This window comes from Zootoca vivipara, chromosome 7 (genome assembly GCF_963506605.1).
Source record: "Zootoca vivipara chromosome 7, rZooViv1.1, whole genome shotgun sequence".
Classification (NCBI taxonomy): domain Eukaryota; kingdom Metazoa; phylum Chordata; class Lepidosauria; order Squamata; family Lacertidae; genus Zootoca; species Zootoca vivipara.
This window is the reverse complement of record NC_083282.1, coordinates 49,673,407-49,696,871: the sequence shown is the minus strand read 5'-3', so window position 1 is coordinate 49,696,871 and position 23,465 is coordinate 49,673,407. Positions and strand designations below refer to the sequence as shown.

The window sequence follows — 23,465 nt, the reverse complement described above, 5'->3', positions numbered from 1 at the left end:
CATGTCTTATGCTCAGTGGGTAAGGTGTCCTCTGGTGGTGACAGATGGAATTGCTTTTTTTTAAGTGCCCTTGTAGTTCTAACAAGCACAGGACAGAAACAGTGCTCCTTTGGGGCTCAGGATGCCAAACATTGGTGAGACTAATCCAGTTTTGATTCACTAAAATTCATGGGTGGGGTTCAGCTAAGTCTTACTCAGGGAGGTAGACCCATTGATATGAGCATGACAAAGTCCGTTTATTTCAACAGGTTTATTCTGAGTAAAAACTAAATTGCATACCAGCCAATCACTGGGTTGACGGAAGCAGAAAGAGAGCACAGTTGTTTGTGCAGCCTAACATCATGTCAGGGACCTTCTGCCTGCAAGGCGGGTGCTCTGCTGCTGAGCTATGGTCCTTCCCCCATTGGTGGCCGAGGCAGAATTGACTAATTTCATGTACTTCCTGTGGGCAACTCCAAATGAAATATGATAAGGGAGATTCATGAACAGGAACCCTCTTTAAAAAAAAAAGTAAAAAGCAGCTGTGGAGGATGTTAAGATTTCGATTGGGGCTGCAGTGCTGGGGGTGGAGGGTTTAACCCTTTCCCTGTGCCATTATCCTAATATATGAGTCCCTTCCATGCAAAGGCAAAGCTATTTTGCCATCGGAGGCAGTGGTGGCCACCAACCTAATTGCCTTTAGAAGAGGATTGGACAAATCTGCAGAGGATAAGGCACATATGGAGGCAGTAATGCTTCTGAATACCAGTTGCTGGAAACCAAAAAAGGGGAGAGTTCTTGTGCTCAGGTCCTGCTTGAGGGTTTGCCACAGGCATCTGGTCGGCCACTGTGAGAACAGGAGGTTGGAGCAGATGGGTCAATGGCCTGAGCCAGCAGGACAATTCTTATATTCTTATATTTCTGCCTTTCAGAGGCAGGGCACTGAACCTTCTTGCTCCCAGTCTTTGTTTATTTTATTTCTTATAGGTATTTCCCTTAAAAATCTGAAAGGCAGCTTACAAAAAGAATTTTAAAACAGTAAAATAAAAAATAGGCAAAACATATGAACAATCAACATGAAATCATCAGCAGAAATGAAACAGACCAAATTAATATTAAAAGTATGCTGAGGAAGAACAGGATATGGAGTGCATGGCAGTTGAGAAAACCTTAAAAGCTGTTTTCCTGCATTGTTAATAAATGAAGCCTTCTGGAAATGATCTAGGGTAAGAACTTGAGACACACAATAAGTTTTGTTTTTTTACACAGTAAAGTGGTTACCTGGATTTTGATTTTGAACCTCCAGATGACAGTGAAAGCTTTGAGGGCATGCAGTGCCTCTGTTTTGACGGCTTTGTCTCCGTCTTCCAGGAATAATGCCACCAATCTAATGTCATCGTTGGTGCAGGCATTTGCCTAGAAAGCAAGAAGCAGATTATCAGATGGGAATATGCCTGAATTGAGGCCACCTGAATTAGAGTGCTCCGCACATTTCATGTTCACACAACACCTTGTGTCAAGATGCCGAACTTGACAGTTCAGTCTAGGAGGTGGTGTAACTGGCAAGAGACGTAATGACTTTTCATCAGCACTTAACCCTGGGCTAGATTTCACAATAGGATTTCAGATATCGTGGTACTTATGGCTTAACCCAAGTGTTTACCAGCCCAGCCACTTTCTGAAACAGACTATGATCTCTTAAGATTCAAAATGGAAAGAACAGTTATTCCACTGGGATATGGAATCTAATCACGGGCAGATACCTCTGACTGGCAACACCAATGCATTGGCAAGCACAAATTTGAAACTAGACAGGGAGAAAAGCTGGGGGGGCCAATTTGAAGCAGGGCAGTGGCAGGGAAAGAAAAGGGTTAAGTGCTCCCCCCAGTTACTATTACCTACTCCTGGAGTGTCATTGGAGCTATAATATGTTATTTTATATAATATAATATATGTTATAATATAAAATATTACACATCACTTGGGAAGACAGGTGAACTAATATCAGTGTACTGGAAGAAGCAAAGATCACCAGTGTTGAAGCAATGATTCTTCAACACCAACTTCGTTGGACTGGTCATGTTGTGCGGATGCCTGATGATCGTCTTCCAAAGCAACTACTGTACTCTATTCCGAACTTAAAAATGGAAAGTGTAATGCTGGTGGTCAACAAAAGAGGTTTAAAGACTGTCTCAAGGCAAATCTTTAAAAATGTAGTATAAACACTGACAACTGGGAAACACTGGCCTACGAGCGCTTCAGTTGGAGAACAGTCTTTACCAAAGGTGTCATGGACTTTGAAGACGCTCAAACACAGGATGCAAGGGAGAAATGTGCTAAGAGGAAGGCACGCTTGGTAAATCTACACTGTGATCAACTCCCACCCGGAAACCAATGTCCCCACTATGGAAGGACGTGTGGATCCAGAATTGGCCTCCACAGTCCCTTACGGACCCATCGTTAAAACCGTGTTTATGGAAGACAATCTTATTCGGATACAAGTGATCGCCAAAGAAGAAGAAGAATATGTACAATGGTGCTTAGCATGTAACTTTCCTAGAGAAAGGTAGAGGGAACAAGTGGTCACTGCAAAGCACTCTTGTGTGCTCAGAAGTTATACTCTGGCTTCCCATTTGTTCCAGGATAATTCCTATTTTGCTGCTCCCTATCCACCTGGAGTTAAACATGTAGTAAGGTGACAATGTGCCTTTTGGGGCCAGCATTATATTTTGGAAAATCTCATCCACTTTTGATCCACTCAAAACAATGCACTGAAGGTGCACTGAAGCAGAAACAGTGTTTTCTTTTTTAAAAAATGCACCCAATCAGCTGCCCAGTCTGAGCTCCACACATGCACAGAGCTCCTCTTGCTGGCCAAGAGTTCCATAGGCACGGTGGGCTCGGTAATATTCCACAGTTCACAATGGGGAAGCTGCATTTGCACTTGCAAGGCTCAAGCTACCTTGCTGTTGCATTTTGAAAAACGAACAAACAAAAACCACAGAATTAATATTAGCTAATTTTAGGGCTGGGACCTCGCCAAATGGTGAGCCCTGTCGGCCTACCTGCAGGCTTTCTGAATCTACAAAGCCATGCTGGACCACATAGGATTTCCACAGCAGAGCAAGCAGCAAACAGTCAGGGGGGGTTAATTCTAAAATACCTCTCCAACCAGAGACTGATACAGTGGTACCTCGGTTTATGAACACAATTGGTTCCAGAAGTCTGTTCATAAACTGAAGCATTCATAAACTGAAGCGAACTTTCCCATTGAAAGTAATGGAAAGTGAATTAATCCGTTCCAGACGGTCCGCGGAGTAAGCGTTCATAAACTGAAGCAAACTTTCCCATTGAAAGTAATGGAAAGTGGATTAATCCGTTCCAGATGGGTCCGCGGAGTACTTAAACTGAAGCGTTCATAAACTGAAGCATGGGTGTAATTTGTTCCGGAAGTCTGTTCATAAACTGAAGCGTTCATAAACTGAAGCAAACTTTCCCATTGAAAGTAATGGAAAATGAATTAATCCGTTCCAGATGGGTCCGCGGCGTTCATAAACCGAAAATTCATAAACCGAGGTGTTCATAAACCGAGGTTCCACTGTACTCTCAAGTTGGGCCAGTTCAGCTATAGATTCCCAGCCTTCACAATCTGTGTCTTGTATGCAGCTTTCAGCTTCTATTGAAACTCCCGCCTAGTTTTTCTCAGTGCAAGGCGGCACCTTAAATCCACACCAGTGAGAATGTTTGGCTTGAAATATACTGGGGACAATGCCACATTGACCACTAGAGGAATATGGTACTGTAATGCTAAACAGGAGCCAACTACGCTAATCAGGCTTGATATTGCATGTTGCATCTGTGCCCTGTAACTTTCACCTCTGATTCCTTCAGATAGATACACTGGGTGATGGTATGAAGCGTCGTCTTCTTGGAGATGTCATCTAGGTTTGGGCTGAGAGTCAGCAGGAGTCTCCTGAGCTCTCCAGGAACATTTGCTCTTGTACCAGTAGACGGAACTGGATAATAATCAATCGCTAGATCTAGAAGCAATAATCCAGAGGTGAATTAGGACAACTTGCAGACATTTTTGATCCAGAACTTCCTGTGTTTCTGCATCAGTGCAACAGAAGTGACAGGAAGCTTCTGTGGACATTTCAATATCTCATAAAGCAGGGGTCCCCAAACTAAGGCCCCCGGGGGCCAGATGCGGCCCAATTGCCTTCTAAATCCGGCCCACGGACGGTCCGGGAATCAGCATGTTTTTACATGAGTAGAATGTGTCCTTTTATTTAAAATGCATCTCTGGGTTATTTGTGGGGCATAGGAATTCGTTCATATTTTTTTTCCAAAATATAGTCTGGCCCCCCACAAGGTCTGAGGGACAGTGGACCAGCCCCCTGCTGAAAAAGTTTGCTGACCCCTGTCATAAAGCATGGATGGGGAACCTGTGGCTGTCCAGATGTTGTTAGATTGCAAACTCCATCATCCCCGACCATTATTATTTTAAAAATTGATAAATCACCACCGACATCATCATCCCCAACCGCCAGACACTAGAATGCTCTCCCTGGGGCCTAGGATACGTTCTCCCTAGGGAAGCATGCCTGGTACCCACATTGCTGTCTCTTTGGAGACTGGTTAACACTTTCCTCTCCCAGACCTGGGTTTATAGGATTTAGTTTTAAGCCTCTGCTATCCAATTTGTGGTTCTAATGTAGATATGTGATGGTTGTTTTATTAATGTGCTGTATATAGTATTTTACTGTGCTGAATACTTCTTTCTTTCTTTTTTACACTGGGGACTCAGCTATACAGCTGCAAATAAAACGTTTTAAATGTGCTGTAAAGCGCAATGATGGTATGAAGCGTTGTCCTCTTGGGACACGGGTGGCACTGTGGGTTAAACCACAGAGCCTAGGGCTTGCCAATCAGAAGGTCGGCAGTTCGAATCCCTGTGATGGGGTGAGCTCCCATTGCTCGGTTCCAGCTCCTGCCAACCTAGCAGTTCAAAAGCACGTCAAAGTGCAAGTAGATAAATAGGTACCGCTCCAAATGGGAAGGTAAATGGCGTTTCCGTGCACTGCTCTGGTTCACCAGAAGCGGCTTAGTCATGCTGGCCACATGACCTGGAAGCTGTACACCGGCTCCCTTGGCCAATAATGCGAGATGAGCGCCGCAACCCCAGAATCGGTCACGACTGGACCTACCGTAATGGTCAGGGGTCCCTTTACCTTTACCTAAACCGCAATATACAATTGTGACACTAGATGGTGACAGTGAGCTATGCCAGATTCAAATTTATTTTTCAAAACCTTTTTTTAAAAAAGCATTTTCACAGCTTTTTAAAAAAATGTGTATGCAGATTCCACCTGGATCTCTCTTAAACGTATTGCTGTTTTGTTTCAGTATGGTTTTATCATTATGTTTTATTCTCTTCTTTTTTTATCTGCATGGCACATAATTTGTTTTATTAGGTATCTCATAGACAGAATGAATGTGCTGGAAGGATGGATGGATGGATGATGTGCTATATGGCCATGACCCTTCTGGAACAACAAAACAACAACAACAACAACAACAACAACAACAACAACAACAACAACAACAACCATGTGGCGTGAGAATGCTTCATCATCTCCCTATATCCCATATGACTCACTGGATAAATTCATTTGATCCGGGTTGTAGGGGGGACTTCTGAACATTGATAGGAGAGTCTTGGACACCAGATAGATGGCTGTAGCTCCTGTAGCTGCAGTTAGCACATTTTTTTTAGTTACCAGATCATAGTATTTCTTCATCCTGCCTTGAGCTTACTAGGGAATCTGACTTGAGTTCTGGCCACCAGCAACCCACCAACACAACCACCTATGGAAATACTTGACTGCTCATTACATGGTTTGTGATGTCACCTGAGTCCACCATAACAACTGTGGCACATCATCATCACAGGATATGAGAGGTAAGACTTCTGAGTCCTCCCTCCCCACTTGCTGATGTTATTAAAACTTCTCAATGTAATCTCAAACAGTAAAATATGGCTACCTACCTGTAACTAGTAAAATACAGGAAGGGATTATAGTTCTGTGGACGAGCAAGTGCTTTGCGTGCCAAAATTCCCCCAATTCAATCGCTGGTATTTCATCTTAGAAGAATCAGCTACTACAAAGAACTTGGTGCCTTCCGGGTGTTATTGGATTATAACTCACATCATCCCTAACCATTGGCCATGTTGGTTACAGCTGATGGTTCCCCATCCCTGAGGTGGGAAGTCAAAAACTTCTACAGTACTTGAGACCCTGGAGGGCAACTGCCAGTCAGAATAGATAATAGTGAGCTACACAGACAAACACATTGACTTGGTTCCAGGCATCTTCCTAATACGGGTCCTAATTTAAGAAACCCCCCCCCTTTTATTTGTTTTTTACTCTGAAAAGGCAACAGAGAATCCTGGATAGGGCACATCTGTTCCATCGGTCCTCCTTAGGTTCATCCATCGATCTCCTAACAACATAACTACCTAGAGCAGAGGTCAGCCTGGGGGGCCACATTTCCTCATATGCAACTTTCTGGAGGCCACATGCTAGGGAATATGCATGAACTGGCCATGCTTTCCCAGAAATAAAATATGCACTGCATCAAAAATATGCTTGTGCAGAACAATCCTAAGCGAACTTACTCAGTTGGGTGGCCACTTACATATTGCCAGCGAGAGAAAAAATGAACCTCCTCAAAAAGGACAAAGAGACGGTCCAGATTTGCAAATTTAGAAATAATTAATATTATTGAAATAAAAATAGAATGCATCTCACCAAGACCTTGACTAGGTGAGCTGTGGGCTTCCTCAGTCACCTCAGTGGGCAACTTTATATGTTTCCCTTCTCATGGTTCCTGATCTGTAGACCAGAGTTGACCTCAACAAACAGAGGAGTTAGCCTCTGCAACCTAGGACTCACAGCCAGCCTATTGCTTGGAAGCAATTTTACAGGCATTGGGAGTGCTTGGTCAGGGCTCTTAGAGGTGGAAGGAGGCATCAGCCTTGCTCCTGGGACGCCTTGAAGAACCTCTGGCAGGCCCCAGAAGAGGGCAGCAAAACCCTTGAGATGGCCTGGGGCTCCCCAGAGACCAGACTGAAGAATGTAACACTTCTATATGCTGTATCCTGGTGAGTCAGAAAGGAGATGTTGTGGGTGAAGAATGTTACTCAGGTTCCAAGCTCTTCTTGCTTGCTTCCTTTCTTCTTTATTCAAATATTCTCTAGACGTTTCTCTGCACAGTGAGTGTTACTTTTGTTTTGCTGGAGGCTGTAGAATTCCCCTTGCATTCACTGTGGGAAGCCGGTTGTGCAGTGCGCACTGGATTTCGGGTCATTCTTCACAGCTCCGTAGATGTGCAGTGGACTAGCATGGTTTGAAACCTCGGTACATACAAGGATCAGCTGTAAATGTATTCAGGACTTCTATTCCTAAGAGAAACCCCACACTGATATGGGAACTCTTCGCCTACTGCATCTTCAGCAGGCTGTAGCCTCCCACTCACAAGATCTTCTTTTGCTCTCAAAGCCTGGCCCTTTCCTCCTCAAATCCCCATCTCGGTGGCTTTTCTTTTACCTCTCTGACTTTGTAAAACTATGCCATCAAGTCAATTGGATCAGAGCAACTGCCCATCTAACCTCACATCTGCTACTGGCAATGGGCAGGAAAGGATGAGAAATTGCTGCACTCACGTTAAAACCACTTCCCTTTTGTTATTTTAGAGCCGCTGTTTATTTCACGAGTTGCCCCTCTGGTTGGCAACCTCAAAGCTCATAAGGAAGTAGAAAGACCACAGCAGTGGGGCAGGTGGTGGCGGAGAATCTTCTTCTATGAGAACGGAAGCACAGAACTTAGAACAGACTGGAATAAAACAGGAGATGGATTTATTCATTTAACAAAATGTATCTATATAGCTTGATTGTCAGAAAATCTCTAAGCGGTTTAAGAGAATATAAAATAAAACCTTAAAGTTCTCGATTAAAATACGGGTATTTAAAAACATTCAAAGATAATTAAAATCAACAGTAGCTAAAAAGTGATAAAAACACAGGTAACTTTAACATGTCTTGATTGTTGTTGTTTAGTCGTTTAGTCGTTTAGGTAACTTTAACATGTCTTGATTGTTGTTGTTTAGTCGTTTACTCTTCGTGACCCCATGGACCAGAGCACGCCAGGCACTCCTGTCTTCATGGATCAATGCCTTGTCATGGCAAAGGGGCTTGAATAACGCAGGGAAGCTATGAGCTATGCCATGCAGGGCCACCCAAGATGGACAGGTCATAGTGGAGAGTTTTGACTAAACATGATCCACCTGGAAACTCCATGGACAAAGACAACATGTCTTGATATGCTTGCCTAAACAATAATGTTGTGAGCAGGTGCTTAAATAAGACAGCAAACGTGTCTGCCTGATGTCTTTTTTTTAAAAAAAAATTATTAATGTACAAACATACAAACAAACAAACAGAAGATTGAAAGGAAAAAACATACATAAATCATATAGAAAAACTACCGTATAAAATATAAAAAACTATAAATTATAAATCATATATAAAATCATATTTAAAACTATAAATCATAAATCATAATTGCAAATCATATATAAATCCTCTTTGAATCATAAAATAGTCTTGTTTGAAATCATATAACAAATATCAAAAAAATTAACATAACAGAAATATGTAACTGATCAAGGACAAAACAAGCGTAAAAAATATAAACAGATAATAACATAAAAATAATAAAAAGCTACCACCACCTCACCCCCCACCCCCCTTCACCTCATGTGACTTCCAGTCTTCCCTCTACTCTGGTTTGTATATATCTCTGTCATTATGCATACTTTTTCCTATTTTTTTCCATCTTTAATTTGGGGCCTTTTATATTTCTGCCGGGAGGTTGGCTTTTTCCACCTGTTTCCTTAAATATTGTTTAAACATTTTCCAATTTTGTCTGCCTGATGTCAATAGGCAGTGAGTTCCAAAGTTTAGGTGCTTCCCCCCCCCCACATTAAAAAAAAGATTTCTGAGAAGTGTAGAATGAATAATATGTGGCACCTATAACATGGTCAGTTCTGCATATTGAAGCAGTCAAGTGGGAATATACGGGGTAACGCAATCTGCCAAAATAAAATAGAATGATTCGCTCTCTTTCTTATGTCCAGACTATGGAAACCATTGCTTTGTAGCCAAAATGGCAGCATCCGTGCACAAGTTAGAGGTGCTATCAACAGACCCAGAGGAACCCCAAGGCTTACAGAAGTAGCTTTAAGGAAGCAAAAACTATGATGGGACACCAAAAACAGCTTAATGAGAACAGGCTCAGTGGTCATGGAATGCTGACTGAGACAGCGTACACATTAAACCGTTGGTAGCACAAAAAGTAGTTTTTCTCATTCTGGAATAGTTCATGCTCGTCCTCATCATGGCTGCTGTCAATCTAGATTGATGCTAGATCCTGCTGTCCACAAGGCTTGGTGTGGTTGTTTGATAAATGTTTGAAAACTTTCCCCTTGATTTGGTCATCCACACCTTTTCCTCCCTGTTCATGCCCCAGGTGAAGGGAAAAGGAAGCAGTGATTACAATCTTGGTATATGCCCACCCCCCGCAACATTGGCCAGGTGTAGATACATCCCCAATTGCCAGAACTGCCTACATTAAGGTTACCAGACATCCCCGTTTCCCAGGGACAGTCCCCAGATTTACAAATCAATCGCCTGACAAAATCCATTGAAGTTGAAAAGTGTCCCCGGATTCATTGAAAAAAAATCTGGTAACCTTAGCCTACATCTGTTTTCAAATGGGCACAGTGCAGAGTAATGCCAAATCAATCTACAAGGAGCTTTTATATTTGGAACGAAACCAGATTCCCAAGAAGCACTTTTCAGGGGCAAAAAGAAGAAGGAGAAGCTTCCACTGATTCTAGAATAAGATGTCATGTGTACACAGCCTGGCTGCTGGGGCGGGGATGAGAAAGTAAGGAAGGGGAGCAGTAGAGCAGCTTGCATCTTGGACAACAGCATTTCGCACTGCACCATTTTGTTGCAGATCTCATTGACAGAATAGTCATCTCATTCTCAAGTTATGTTGTGCACTTAGCTTCCAAGGTTTTCCCAGAAGCTGTTCTTGGCAATGAAATAGACATGTATCTAACCATTTACAAACTATATTTGCTGACATTGCAAGGCTCAGTTTTTAAGATGCAGGCCTTCTGACCTGACTGAAAGCTTGGGAACCACACTTTGAGACTACCAGCAGGAAAGACCCACATATTTTGAAGCTTTCTCAGAAGCAGGCTCATTTAATCCCATCCCCCTCTTTGCTCAATGTGTTTAGAATGGTCTTGCTGGAACACTCCTGTGATGGAAACTATTTACATGGCAAGCCACCCTCAAAAGTTGTAGGAAATCTGAGAGTCCACACACAGGGGCTCCCACTTCCTCCCATGCCAAACTGTTTTCCGCCCCAGGAAAGCGTAACATGTGAAGTGGCCCCCAAGAGCAACTGCACATACATAATTATGCAGAATTGTGTTGGAGCTAAGGAGCAGTGTGATTCAGACCATGCCAGCAAACACAACTCTGTGACCTCTGCAACTTGACCCTTCCTGACCCAAAACATCTTACTGGGGATAAAAATAGCATCTGCCCATAAAATTCTGCTTGCACATAGCCAAATCCACACATTAGATGCTTTTTATCTATTTTAACGTACCTGTCGTCATGTTACCATTGCAGACCTTCACGTAAAATGATAGTCTTCCTTATTGTTCTCTGTCGTGCCTTGAAATCTGTTGTAACCTTTGATCAAAGGTTGTCTAGTGGCAGGGTGATATGCATTCTTTCATTTCTACCCCTTTCTTTATGCCTCCATTGCGAAGGTTCTTGTCAGGTGTGTGTGTGTTTGTGTGTTAGGGGGACCACACTGGTTTGCATATGCTAATTTATAGGTACAGCTGCAAATTTAGAAATAATTACTGTAATTCAAGTAAAAATACCATACATCTCACCATAGAATGGAAAACTGTGGGCGGGTGACCTGGATGTTGTCTGCTGCTCAGTCTGCCGCGGGGGAGCTATCTGTGGATGAACCACTTCAAGGCCCTGTTCTCCCTTCCTATGGGTCTTTTCTCTAAACTGAATTTGGGCAGCCCTTTCAACAGAGAATGACCAGGACCCCTTAACATAGGAGTCCTGCCCTCTGTACAACAGGGTACACAGACAGTCTAGCACAGTGCTTGTCAACCTTCTTAGGCTCATGGGCACATATGAGGCGTTTTCTTCCTCCCTTTTCTCTCTCTTTCATATACTATACAAATGCAGAATACATAACATATAATATTAAAGAGAAAAGAAAAACGGAAGGAAAGAAAATAACAATAATAAAAGCGCATATATAATTATGATGCATATCTCCCATTCTCATTTTATATTAAATCTCTATGTCATTTGATCAGAGATTATAAATAGATTATAGCAGGCATCCCCAAACTGCGGCCCTCCAGATGTTTTGGCCTACAACTCCCATGATCCCTAGCTAACAGGACCAGTGGTCAGGGAAGATGGGAATTGCAGTCCAAAACATTGGGAGGGCCGAAGTTTGGGGATGCCTGGATTATAGTATACCTAATTAATGGATTTACAAAACCACAGAGTCTGGGGCTTGCTGATCAGAAGGTCGGCGGTTCGAATCCCTGCAACGGGGTGAGCTCCCGTTGCTCGGTCCCAGCTCCTGCCCACCTAGCAGTTCGAAAGCACATCAAAGTGCAAGTAGATAAATAGGGACTGCTCCAGCAGGAAGGTAAACGGCGTTTTCATGCGCTGCTCTGGTTCGCCAGAAGCAGCTTTGTCATGCTGGCCACATGACCCAGAAGCTGTCTGCGGACAAACGCCGGCTCCCTTGGCCTATAGAGCGAGATGAGCGCCGCAACACCAGAGTCAGACACGACTGGGCCTGATGGTCAGGGGCCCCTTTACCTTTACCTTTACACTTTTGCTACACTGTTTTTGAGTGAGTGCTATGGGAATCATCCTCACTGGTCCCAACTGTCCCCTAACGTAGACAGACAGAAGCATACACACAAACACATTTTGCTTCTCCAAGGGACTTGGATTAAAGTCAGTTCTAGTAGATTTGATCTGAATCTTGAAAAGCACATAGAGCTGAAAGAGGAAGTTGGAAAGAGTGTCCCTTTTCAAACTTCCACCTCCAGCTCTGTCAACTTTTGAAAGGGCATAAAGGGAGCCACCTTCACCACCTACTAGCCAAGAGGGCAGTCTATGTGGGAGCTCAGAGGTTTCATGGGCATGAGAAGAAAACCTCAAGGCACCCCTGTACTCACAGGTGCTGCATGATTACCCTTGCTTGTGTGTGTGTGTGTGTGTGTGTGTGTGCGCACACACACACACACATACAAAAGTATGTTTGGCAAAATTCACCTTCTGCTGCATGTTGAAATCTCCACTAGATTTCACAGGCCCTGCATAGCTCTACAAGAGGTACTCCAAACTTGACGATAACCAGAACAGAATGCCTGTGAAATTGTGCTTATGACTACAGAGAGATGCATGATAAGATAACCCAATATGGACAGTCATTAACAGCAGGGCTGTAACCTTTGATGCAGGCTTCTCCAACCTGATGCCCTCAAGATGTTTTGGATTACAACTCCCAACATCTGGAGGGCATCTCAGATTGAGGGTGCTTTAATGAGTTAATTTGTTGGGTCTATCAATTTAAAACCTGTTTTAATTCCAGATTAATCAGGTCCATTAGGTTGGAGCAAGTAAGCTGAACATAGGTCCCCTTGAAATCAATGGAATAAGTTAGTCATGACTTAAATTAACTCCCCTTGATTTCAACTAACTTAAGTCTGGATCTAACTCAACATTTTTTATCTGCATTTCATATACTTAAAGCACTCCTGTGCCATTTTGGCTGTCATGGCTTCCCCCAAAGAATCCTGGGAACTATAGTTTGTTAAGGGTGCTGGGAACTGTAGCAATGTAGGCATCTGCTAACAGCTCTAAACAGCTAATGAAGAGCAGTTTGTCAGCAAAGCCTCCTAGGGTTGCTCACTCTTCCCTGAAGCTGCCTTATACTGAGCCAGACCCTGGCTCCACCTAATTCAGCATTGTCTAGAATAGGGGTGGATAAGCTCAGACCTGGAGGGTCAAATGCAGTCCCCCAGGCCTCTCTATCTGACCTGTGGTGTTCTCCAGAGGCCATACCTCCTCCTCAGCCAGTCACATCCCCTTCTGACTCTGCTTCCTCTTTGAGTGTTTTTGCCAGGCTGGACTGTGCCCTTGGCCAGCCACTTCTCACTTGCCTAGATGGAAGATAGGGAGGGGTGAGCTGTGAGTCATGGGGGTGGAGGGAGAGAGAGAGAGAGAGAGAGAGAGAGAGAGAGAGAGAGAGAGAGAGAGAGAGAGAGAGAGAGAGAGAGAGAGAGAGAGAGAGAATTCAACAGTGCTTAGCTTGTTTTGGGTTGTTAATGTCGTTTAGTGCCATAATGCTTTGTGAGTTTCATAATATGACTTTTCTTGTGGCTGTCTAGCCTATTTTTTACAGTTGTTTTGTTAATAGCATTTTACAGGAGCTGGTTGTTTTACTGATGATTTGCGATTGTTTTCCTGGTGATTTGTTAGTTACTTTATATGATTTTTGTTGCGATTGTGATGTCCTATTACGTTGTTATTTGTTGTATGGAAGCTGCTATGCGGTTCATGAGAGTGAAAAGCTGCACAGAAATATAATAAATGAAACAAATGAGGAATATGTGTGTATGTGCGAGAGAGAAAAAGAGTATGTCTGTACCTGTCCAAAAAAGGCTCCAGGCGCCTGGTCAACACTGACTGGCAGTGGCTCTCTGGCATTTCAGGCAGGGCATATGCCCCACCCTACAGAGTCGCCAGCGACTGGCCACAGGGCTTTCTGCATGCAGAGCATCTGCTCTGCCACTGATTGGTGGCCCTTCCCTCACACCGAGACCAAGTTCCCATTTCCGGAATGGCCTCCGATGGCTCCAGCTGCAGGCCGAGGCCTGGATGGTGGCGGGCGAGGGGGCTGACCTTGCAGAGGTCATTGCTCTCTCTCTTTGCTATTCCCAACTCGCTCGGCCCAGCAGCCTTGCGAGCGACCTCCCTTTCGACACACACAGACGGAGGCCTCCCACTTCTTCTGTGTGCAGCTATTCCCTAAAGACAGCTCCTGTCTTCCTGCGTCCACCCCCCCCCACCGCCCTCACAGGGCCGTTTTTAATGCTCGAAGGTACAGGATGTTCTGTTCTCTCTGTCTCTCTCCCGCAAGCACACACTCAGGCACACTCACTCCGCGCACCCCTCCCTCTTTCTGTTCCTCACTCTCAGGCCTGTGGCCTTCACCTTTTTAACCCCTCCTCTGCCACTTCGGCACAGCTCTGGGCGAAGACAATACCAGAGCGGCTGTTGCTGTTGCTCCACTTCTCTCTTTCCTCCCCACCCCACCCCACCCCATGCCCCACGACTCCCTCCCAGAGCTTCTGCATTGCTCATCCCAGAAGTGAAAAGCAAACTCCCCGGCCTCTCGTCACCATAAACTAGCAGCTCTGCCTACTTTTTATGAGGGGGTTTCCTGAAGACCTGGCCAGTAACCAGCTTGCCGGTTTACTAGGTGGCTTAGAGAGAGAGAGAGAGAGAGAGAGAGAGAGAGAGAGAGAGAGAGAGAGAGTATTGCTTTTCTTTTTTTGTCTCTCTCCCCTTCCTCCTCCTCCTCCTCCCTCTCCTTTCCTCCCCTGACATTCAGTGGAACGAGACAACCCCTCCCGTCGCCTGGCCCCTGCGGATCGTGTTGTCTCTTCTCCTCTGGCCCCTCCTCCTGACCCTGGTTTTTCTCCACAGGTTGGCTGTTCCTGGGTAACAAGGTTGGGGAGAGGATGACGTGGATTCACCGATAGCACACAGGGATAAGCGGAACCATCTGGCAAGAGCCGGCTTTGCTATAGGGGAAACACGATGGCATTTTTAGTTACCTGAGAACAGGGATGGGTGAATCTGGAAATTTCATTTCCCCCCCCCTCACCTTCACATATATTTTTTTCCAGCCTTCGTTTCCATTCTCCACATTTCCACATCAGTTTGAGCTTGCTGAGGATTTTTTCTTTATTATTGTGAAAATTCATCAGCGAATCTCTCCTGCTCTGCACATTTTTCCTGTGAATTTTGCCTAATATGCACTGTCTTCCAAAGCAAGATCCCCTAGGATAAAGCATTTTTTAAAAAATGTTAGTTCACAAGAGATGCATCTTTATGTGCACTTTAAGATATGTGTTTATTTGACTGGAGATTAGCACTGCAAAATTCAGAGAAAGCTGGATGTATTTCGGTTCATATATTGTTTTGGAAAATGTGAATTAGGTAGGTTCAGCCTTAAATGCAAACTGAATTGAATTTCCACCCCCATCCTTACTTGGGAATGGGTCTGTCTGAGCCTCTAACCAGTCGTTGCCCTTCATTGCGTGATAAGCTTCAATAATTCAAGAAATTAGACCACTTACAAAATAGGAGCACAACAAACTAGAAAACAAGGGGTGAGGAAATGTTTGAAGGGAGCATAAAGGGAACAATGTGCATCTTCTTAGAGGAAATGGGTTGACCTTTGTTTCACATGTTTGATTTCTGAACCAGAAATTCTCCCATCCTTAATGCATTGTCTCTTAAGTAAGTCCTATTGATTTTTGATGAAGTTCACATTCAATCTATATTTACTTATTTGCTTTTAAGCACATTTAGGCCGCCTCTCCAAACAAAGTCCTCTCAAGGCAATGTTCAACAACATGAATAACTATAAACAACAACATAAAGCACAAAATGGAAACACTATAACATTTCAAAAATTACAACATTTGAAAATCCCAAGTCACTTGGAACAGAGAGGCATTTGAATTCTTTTTGAACACCAAGAATGAAATACCAAGACTGAAGAGGCCAACTGCACATCCCCTGAGATGGACGTCATAGACGAGGGGTCACTTCTGAGAAGGCCCTGTCCCTTGAGCCTTCCTATCTAACTGATCATAAAGGCGTGCCAGTGAGCATCACCTCCAGTGCCAATCTCCAGGCACTGGCAGGTACATACAGGTTCAAATGATTCTTCAAAAAACTTGATCCTCAAACTATTTAGGCAGCAGCGGACAGTGTGGTAGGTCTGTACCGCTCACCTGGCCTCCATCCGACTGAATCCGTATAACATATCAGGACAGAGAAAGGAGGCACACAACAGCAGCAAAGTCAGAATCCTGTTGGGTCAGGCCAAAGGCCCATCTATTATTATTAGAATTAGAATTAGAATTTATATACCGCCCAATACTTGGAGGTCTCAGGATGGTTCACATAAAAAGATCACAGTATGTAAAATAAAATTAAAAGCAATAACCCAATAATAAAAGGTAAAGGTACCCCTGACCGTAAGATCCAGTTGCGGACGACTCTGGGGTTGCGGTGCTCATCTCGCTCTAAAGGCAGAGGGAGCCGGCGTTTGTTCACAGACAGCTTCCAGGTCATGTGGCCAGTATGACTAAGCCGCTTCTGGCAAACCAGAGCAGTGCACAGAAATGCCGAGCAACGGGAGCTCACCCCGTCATGGGGATTCGAACCGCCAACCTTCTGATCGGCAAGCCCTAGGCTCAGTGGTTTAGACCACAGCACCACCCGCGTCCTGTGAACCCAATAATACCCCCCCCCAAAAAAGAGCCACATTTTAAAAGGGTATGTGATGTTGATCAGGTCAACCAAAGGCCTGGTTTAAAAGGAATGTTTTTGCCTGGCGCCTAAAGGTGTATAATGAAGGCACCAGGCGAACTTCCCTGGGGAGAGCGTTCCACAGTCTAGCATCTAGTTTAGCATCCTGTTCTCACAGTGGCCAACCAGATCTCCATGGGAAGCCTGCAAGTTGAAGCTGAGCAGCACAACAATACCCTCCCCCACCTGTGATTTCCAACCACTGGGAGTCAGAGGCATAGGGAGAAATTCAATGTGGCAACCATGGCAATTGTTCTGTCAAAGCAAACATTCCAGCTCCTCCCCTTGTGCACTGTTCTGGTGATTCTCCCATGCCAAGTGGGGAGGTAAGGGAGAGAAAAACCCATTGCACTAGTAGGAACCCGTGCACTGGCTTCTGCAAGCAGGACTTGCTAGCTGAATCCCACCCATACATACTCCCTCCAACAATGTTTATGCTCAGAGTGTGGAAGGGCTCAGCATGGATACTAAGCACCATCTCTTTACAGGGCACCGTTGTTTCCAAAATTCATTCCTTCAAGGAAGGGTAATACATATAAGTAGTGGCATTTGATGTTGCAGTATTGGGGATATTTATAAATATCCTGGATTGGGAAAGAGCCTAGGCCATGTAGACCTGAGGTTTGGTGGACCATTTAATCGGTGGAAATGCTTTGGAAGAAGGCAAGTGGTGCTCAGCTATTGGTATAGCACCAGCTGCAGAGAGAGGGCACTCACTTGTTTATACAGGTACCTGCTGCATACATTTCTCAACCTTCGCAGCAGCCTGGAAACTAACCATTAGTAGAGCCAGCCTGCAATAATTGGAGGGTGTGTAGAATAGGAGGTTAACATGACCTAGAATAAGCTAGAAAGAAACAAAGGCCAAGCAAGGCATTCCTTGCAGGAGCCTGGTCCTCCTTGACAAAGTCAGTGAGAACTTTGCCATTCACAAAGACAGGAACAAACTTTCTATTCCTCCCAAAGAATGCCATGCCCGATTTGTGTGCCACAGCCTTGGAAAGGGCTGCAAAGCCTGAGCTGCTTATAGGCAACTATTTTCCCCCACCTTGAATTTTTTACTGAAATGATGAGGCTGCCAGCCATTCCCACAGCTCTGCAGGGGAGGATCATTCCCCATCCCTGGCACATTCCTGTGGACAGAGAGTGCTAGCCGGGGCCATGGGAGAGAACATGAAGCACCACAGCTAGCCTTGGCGGGGAGGAAAGAAAGCATGTCGGGTATGTGTGTGGAATGAATTACCCTGTAAAGTGGGGTCGAGCGGCCTTCAGATGAATCAGCTTTTGCAGAAATCTTTGGTGAGCGTTCCCAGTTCCACACTGCATGAAAGTGAAGCCATATGCCCAATATCCAAACCAGTTGGACTTGTTTTCATGCTTCGGGCAGGTGGGGGGACGGACATTGTGGTCCTGTGGTGGACATTGTTGTCTAGTGGTGACATGGTGTAATCTGCCTAGTTTCAGCATTTCGGGGGCACTGCAGCTCTGCGGCAGACATAGTCTAGTGATGGCACGGTGCAGACATGGATTATGCCAGAGTCTGGCTGTTCAGAAAGGTAGGACTGCCTTGGCTCCTTTTCTGAGGGTGACTTGGGTAAGCCCTCCCCCCCCAATACCACTTCCCTAGCTGTACAATGGGTTTAATTACAGTGCCTTCTCAGCAAAGCACTTTGCTATTTATGGATAACAGGAAAAAGGTATTGCCAGTAGCATTGTTTTTGAGCAAGAAGCAAGAGACGGGGAGCAGCCAGTCCAGGACATTCAGCTCCTTGTTCTTCCCCAGACCTCTTGAATGACTCATACTAAGAAAAATAATGGCATGTGGGTATATGTCTTATAAAGAAATCCTCTTGCAGTGCCTACTACTTATCACAAAGACAGTATGTCTGCAGACTGCATGCAACAGTGTATGTGCTTGTACAGAATCACACTCGTCTATGGAGGGTGCCTCCCAATGACCTGTTTATTGAGCATTCATCCAGATTTGCTTGCACAAAGCTTACGGTTAGTCAATTCCAGGTCTTTATTATTCTGATTCATTTGCAGGGAGGTTAGATGACAATCAGCATCCATCCTGATTTTATTCTGATTTACTTGCACAGTGGTCACACAGCTTCCTGTTAATCATTTATCCCACACTTCTTAGAACATTTCCATGCCACTTTTCTAACTGCAAAAAGTCTTTAAAAAGAAAAGACCAGAGTGCTTTAATCCACTTTTTTTGAAAATAAAACAAAACTAACAGCTCCTGCAGACTGCCTATTTTTGCAACATTCATCCTGATTTGTTGTTACAAAGCTTATGCGGTGGTTACATTCTATCTGGTTTTTATCAAGCATTTTTATTGATTTCCTTATGGAATGTTTATACATCTTTCCATTAGTCATCCACACACCCTATACTTTTCAATGCACAAAAGTCCAATTCTTTAAGACAGTGGATTTGCTACATTAGGGCAACAGAGCTTTATTTGTGCAAACTTTCCAGTATGTGCTTGAATCCTTCCCACGAAATTCCCTCCATATAGTGAGACCTCTAAATTTTCAATATGCAACTGAACCCCCCTCAAAGTACTGGCACGCTGGAGGTGACCATTAACTCTTCTGTTGTATTTTCTCTATGTGGTCCAAGATCACTGACATTTTGGGGCCACCATGACCCACCACCCACCCTTAGTAGCAGAATTATTGTCACCACATGACAGGCAGAAATCCAGCTGGCCAAGCGTATCTCACCAGTGCATCTCAGTGCCAGGAAAAGCTGTGTCCATGTGGCTGCCTTTTGCTTACCTAGATGGAGGACGGAGAGTTGTGGCGTGTGTTTAAAATCATTTGACTTTTGTGTGGCAGGAATGTGGCCTACAGTATAAAGGTAAAAGCCACACCCATGTCTCCACCCAACGTCTACCTCTGACCCCCACCAACCACTGGCAGGTGACCTCTGGAAGGTTACCCCTGAGGGAGGACGGCCCCCAGGCTAAAAAGTATTCCCCACCCCTGATCTAACCTAATCTTATCTCTTCCCATTTTGCAATCATTCCTCTTCCCTCCATTCCCTCCAAGTCTTTGTAGTTCTTTGTAGTTTTAAGCTTGCCTGGTGAGCTGCTGCCTCTTTCCGAGACCGCTCATCCTCCCATAACACCTTTCCCTTTGCCGCTTCCCTTTGTGCCTTCGGTTTACCCTTGATCCTCTTCCCTTCTTCCAAACATGTGGTTTGCACTTTCACGTGTGTGTGTGTGTGTGTGTGTGTGTGTGTGTGTGTGTGTTTGGAACTCCTCACTGGATTACACACTAAACTGCACCAATAAACCTCTCGCCTCTTTCCAGAAGACAGACCAAGCAAGCTGCACATTACGTTAGCTATGTGCTATGCACTGTGCCCTTATGTGCAAGGTTGCAGTTGTTGTTCCACAAATCAACAGTCTTGCAGGGAAGTGAGAGACCTGATCCAGATTGGGACCCCAGCATAAGGAGTAACAATATTTCATTTCATTTCATTGTTGTAAACCTCTTTGATATATTTTTATGATACAGCAGTGAGTATACGTATCTCCAAAAAAAAAAAGGAAATAGGAAAAACTGCTGTGGTTCTGATCCTTATTGGAAGCCACATCCCTGCAATTTCCACTGGGTGTGAAACTTTGAATTGGACCAGTAGCTCTATGGCACCCAGTGCAGCACTTTCAGGACCAGCGATGCATGATCTGCTCCATTCACCAACCTAGCAACCACATTCTGCACTAGCTGAAGTTCCTGGGCTGTCTTCAAGGGCAACCCCACATAGAGTGTAGTCAGTAGTCCCAGTGGGAGATCACTGGACTAAACCAGTCTTGGAACCAGCCTAAGCTAGGCAAAAGCACCTCTAGCCACAGAAGCTACATGGGACTGCAGTGACAGAATGAAATTAAAGAGTACTCTCAAATTTCAGCCCCATGATCTTTAGGCACAGATCAGGAGGGAGTCCAGATTGGCATCAGAATGGTTATTATAAGAGGTTGTTTTGTTTTTGTTTTTTGCAGTGGGCATACATTGCACTTGCGTAACAGTTTGTGGGGGAAATTCCTGTTATATGCTCCTTAAGAGGCCAACACTTAAGAGTCATTAATGGATAAAGTTATGCACCAAAGAGAAACCAATGGCTTTTGTAATATGTGAACACTTCTGGTAAATGGTTTGATATCATATGGCATGTGTTAAGGGGTTTCTAACCACAAACCGAAGTCAACTTCTTTACAGCACTGTCTCAAAAATGCAGCCTTTCTGTAGGGTTCTGTGTGCTCTGGTGTGTGCACAATCTGTGTCTGTGTGGCATGCACATGCATACGCCTTTGGCGGGTATTGCCATGCGGACCTTTGGGACACACCTACCATACTGTTGGCATGCCATTCCTGAAAGGCTGAGATTGAGGCACTCAGGCTTAAAGGGGTTAACCCCACCCCTGCTGCAGAAGGCAGATGATTAAAGTCAAAAGCAATAATTGGCCTTTTTTTGTGTGCCAAGCTGTTCTAATCTTGGCTCCAGATCTGCTTTGTTCTGTTCAACATTTTCACCTTTTCCATTTTGTTGTGAAATGGGGATTTCTACATCACTGAGATTTGGTTGTTTATTTCAGCACTCCAAACTTGTAAGACTCCCTCACTACCGCCACACTCCAAATTTCAATCTAATCTAGCAGCAGGCATGGAAGAATGCCCACTAGGGCGCTGAAGGAAATCCAGAGCACTATTTGCCAGCATTTCTCACATACAAATTGCCCTTGCGTTTGTTTCCATAGTCTCTGAGATGCTCAAGATCCCCTGCTGTGCTGCCCATTTCAATGCCATTGTTCTCGTGTGCTTAGTTCGTCTTCCAGGAGGTATGCCAAGGACACTGATAAGCTTTGCATGCTGAAGAGCGTCTCCTCCAAGGGCCCTGAAATCCTTAATGTGTGTGAGAGAGAAATGGCTGGGGTTGCTGTGTAGGGCTGGGTGCGTGGGCCACAAATAGTCATGAAGGTGTGCAGGAAAGATTCAGGTGACTGAGCCTCACTAGGACCACCACAGTGTCATACCCTCCAAGTGTCCCTATTTTCCAGGGGAAGTCCCAGCATTACTAAAGCCATCCCGGCTTCTGATTTGATCCCAGAATGGCCCTATTTCCCCCACCAGTGCCGCCATTGCTGAGCTCAGGGAGGAAGATCAGCTGGTGCTTGTCCTTGTGAGAAATGTTGTCATCTGAGGAATGTTGCAGGGTATGCAGTGTGCAGCAGGTGATATTTACCAAGTATATGAACAAGCACCAAAACCCCAGGACTCACCTGACGAGTTGTAATGTAGCAGCCAAGTTGTTTTCCAAGTTGAAACTAAGCTGTGATGGGTTGAGGGTGGCCAACGCCTTGTTCCAAGGGCTTCAACTAGACTGAAATGTGAGTTCCTTAATAATATGGTCAGATTATTGAAGAAGCTAACAAGGCCTTGTGGCCTGGGGCCTATGATTTTCATAATATGGACCATATTATATGGTGCCGCCTACTAACTTATCCTTGATAGAGCAAGGGCTTGGTGATGATGTCCACATTGAAAGGAAGGCAGGAAGTGCTCTGATTTGCAGAACAGAATATATTGAATGGCTTCCTAACACACCCATACCCAGAAACATTAGAGTGGTCCTGTGTGTGTGTGTGTGTGTGTGTGTGTGTGTGTGTGTGTGTGTGTGTGTGTAAAATCACTGCCCTAGGGCAGTGTTTCCCAACCAGTGTGCCTCCAGATGTTTTGGGACTACAACTCCCATCATCCCTAGCTAGCAAGACCAGTGGTCAGGAATGATGGGAGTTGTAGTCCCAAAACATCTGGAGGCACACTGGTTGGGAAACACTGCCCTAGGGCAACACCACCTTTTAATGATCTCTGTGTTTATGCGTTGCCAGGCCTTTGCCTGTTCTAGAATGCCAAAAGAGGTGCCAGACAAGGGAAGAATTTGATCTCAAAAGCAGGGTTAGGAAAGCAAAATTGCCTTCGGGGTATAGATTGTGAGAACTCAACCCATCCCTAACTTTAACAGTGAATGATTACTCATCACTACACATCATGAATAGCGAACTTTAATGAACTGTTCTCTGTAATTGCTGAGTGCCCAAGAAGTGGAAACGGGGACATTTGATACTTCTGCTGAGTATTCAGTGTGTAATCTTTGCACCATTCATGATTTTAAATCAACCTTGCCTAAGCAGCCAGTGCTTTTGAACAGGTACGATCCCCATTTTAGAGATGGGTAAACTGAGGAGCTTTGAACCCACTGTGGTCTCTAGGCGGAAACCAGAGCTGGAGGAATATATAAGGTACAGAACTGCTAGCAGTATGGATGTGTTCTCTTAGGGCTAGACAGCAAAGACGGACAGACAGCTGGACTCATGAATGTCTCTCTTTATGCCTTGCCGTCTCAGAAGCCTGGTGCTGTGTGTCAGGAGGACTGATGCTGCTGACCACAAGCCCGCAGGAGTGGTTTATCTAGCGCGACACAGCACACCCACTTCCCCGGCTGCTGAGTCAGGCTGTTCCCTTTGCTGCCTTGCGCTCTGTACATTGTGTTCCAGCTCTGCCTCGCTGGCACGTAGCCCAGCTCACATCAGCTTCTCACTCTTGTTTGTGTTCTCAGCTTGCACTGAGGGCTGGTTTGCAGCTCGGCAATCCTCCCCACC

The 23,465-nt window shown here is 44.8% G+C and overlaps 1 protein-coding gene across 11 annotated transcripts in view; it reads right to left on the bottom strand.

The window, feature by feature from the left end:
* LOC118088106 (armadillo repeat-containing protein 12) overlaps window positions 1-23,465 on the bottom strand; it is a 62,427-nt gene that overhangs the window by 7,961 nt on the left and 31,001 nt on the right. For 2 of the 11 annotated variants that reach the window (XM_060277009.1, XM_060277015.1), the window contains exons 1-4: window positions 14,873-22,505; window positions 5,639-13,341; window positions 3,856-4,019; window positions 1,261-1,395 (exon numbers count right to left, since the gene is read on the bottom strand). In XM_060277009.1, the coding sequence (XP_060132992.1) occupies window positions 1,261-1,395; window positions 3,856-4,019; window positions 5,639-5,780 (441 nt within the window). In that variant the 5' untranslated portion in view covers window positions 5,781-13,341; window positions 14,873-22,505. Of the gene's footprint in view, window positions 1-1,260; window positions 1,396-3,855; window positions 4,020-5,638; window positions 13,368-14,872; window positions 22,506-23,465 lie in introns of those variants that run through there. The other 9 variants (XM_060277012.1, XM_035121260.2, XM_060277017.1 and 6 more) reach the window with 7 other exon arrangements.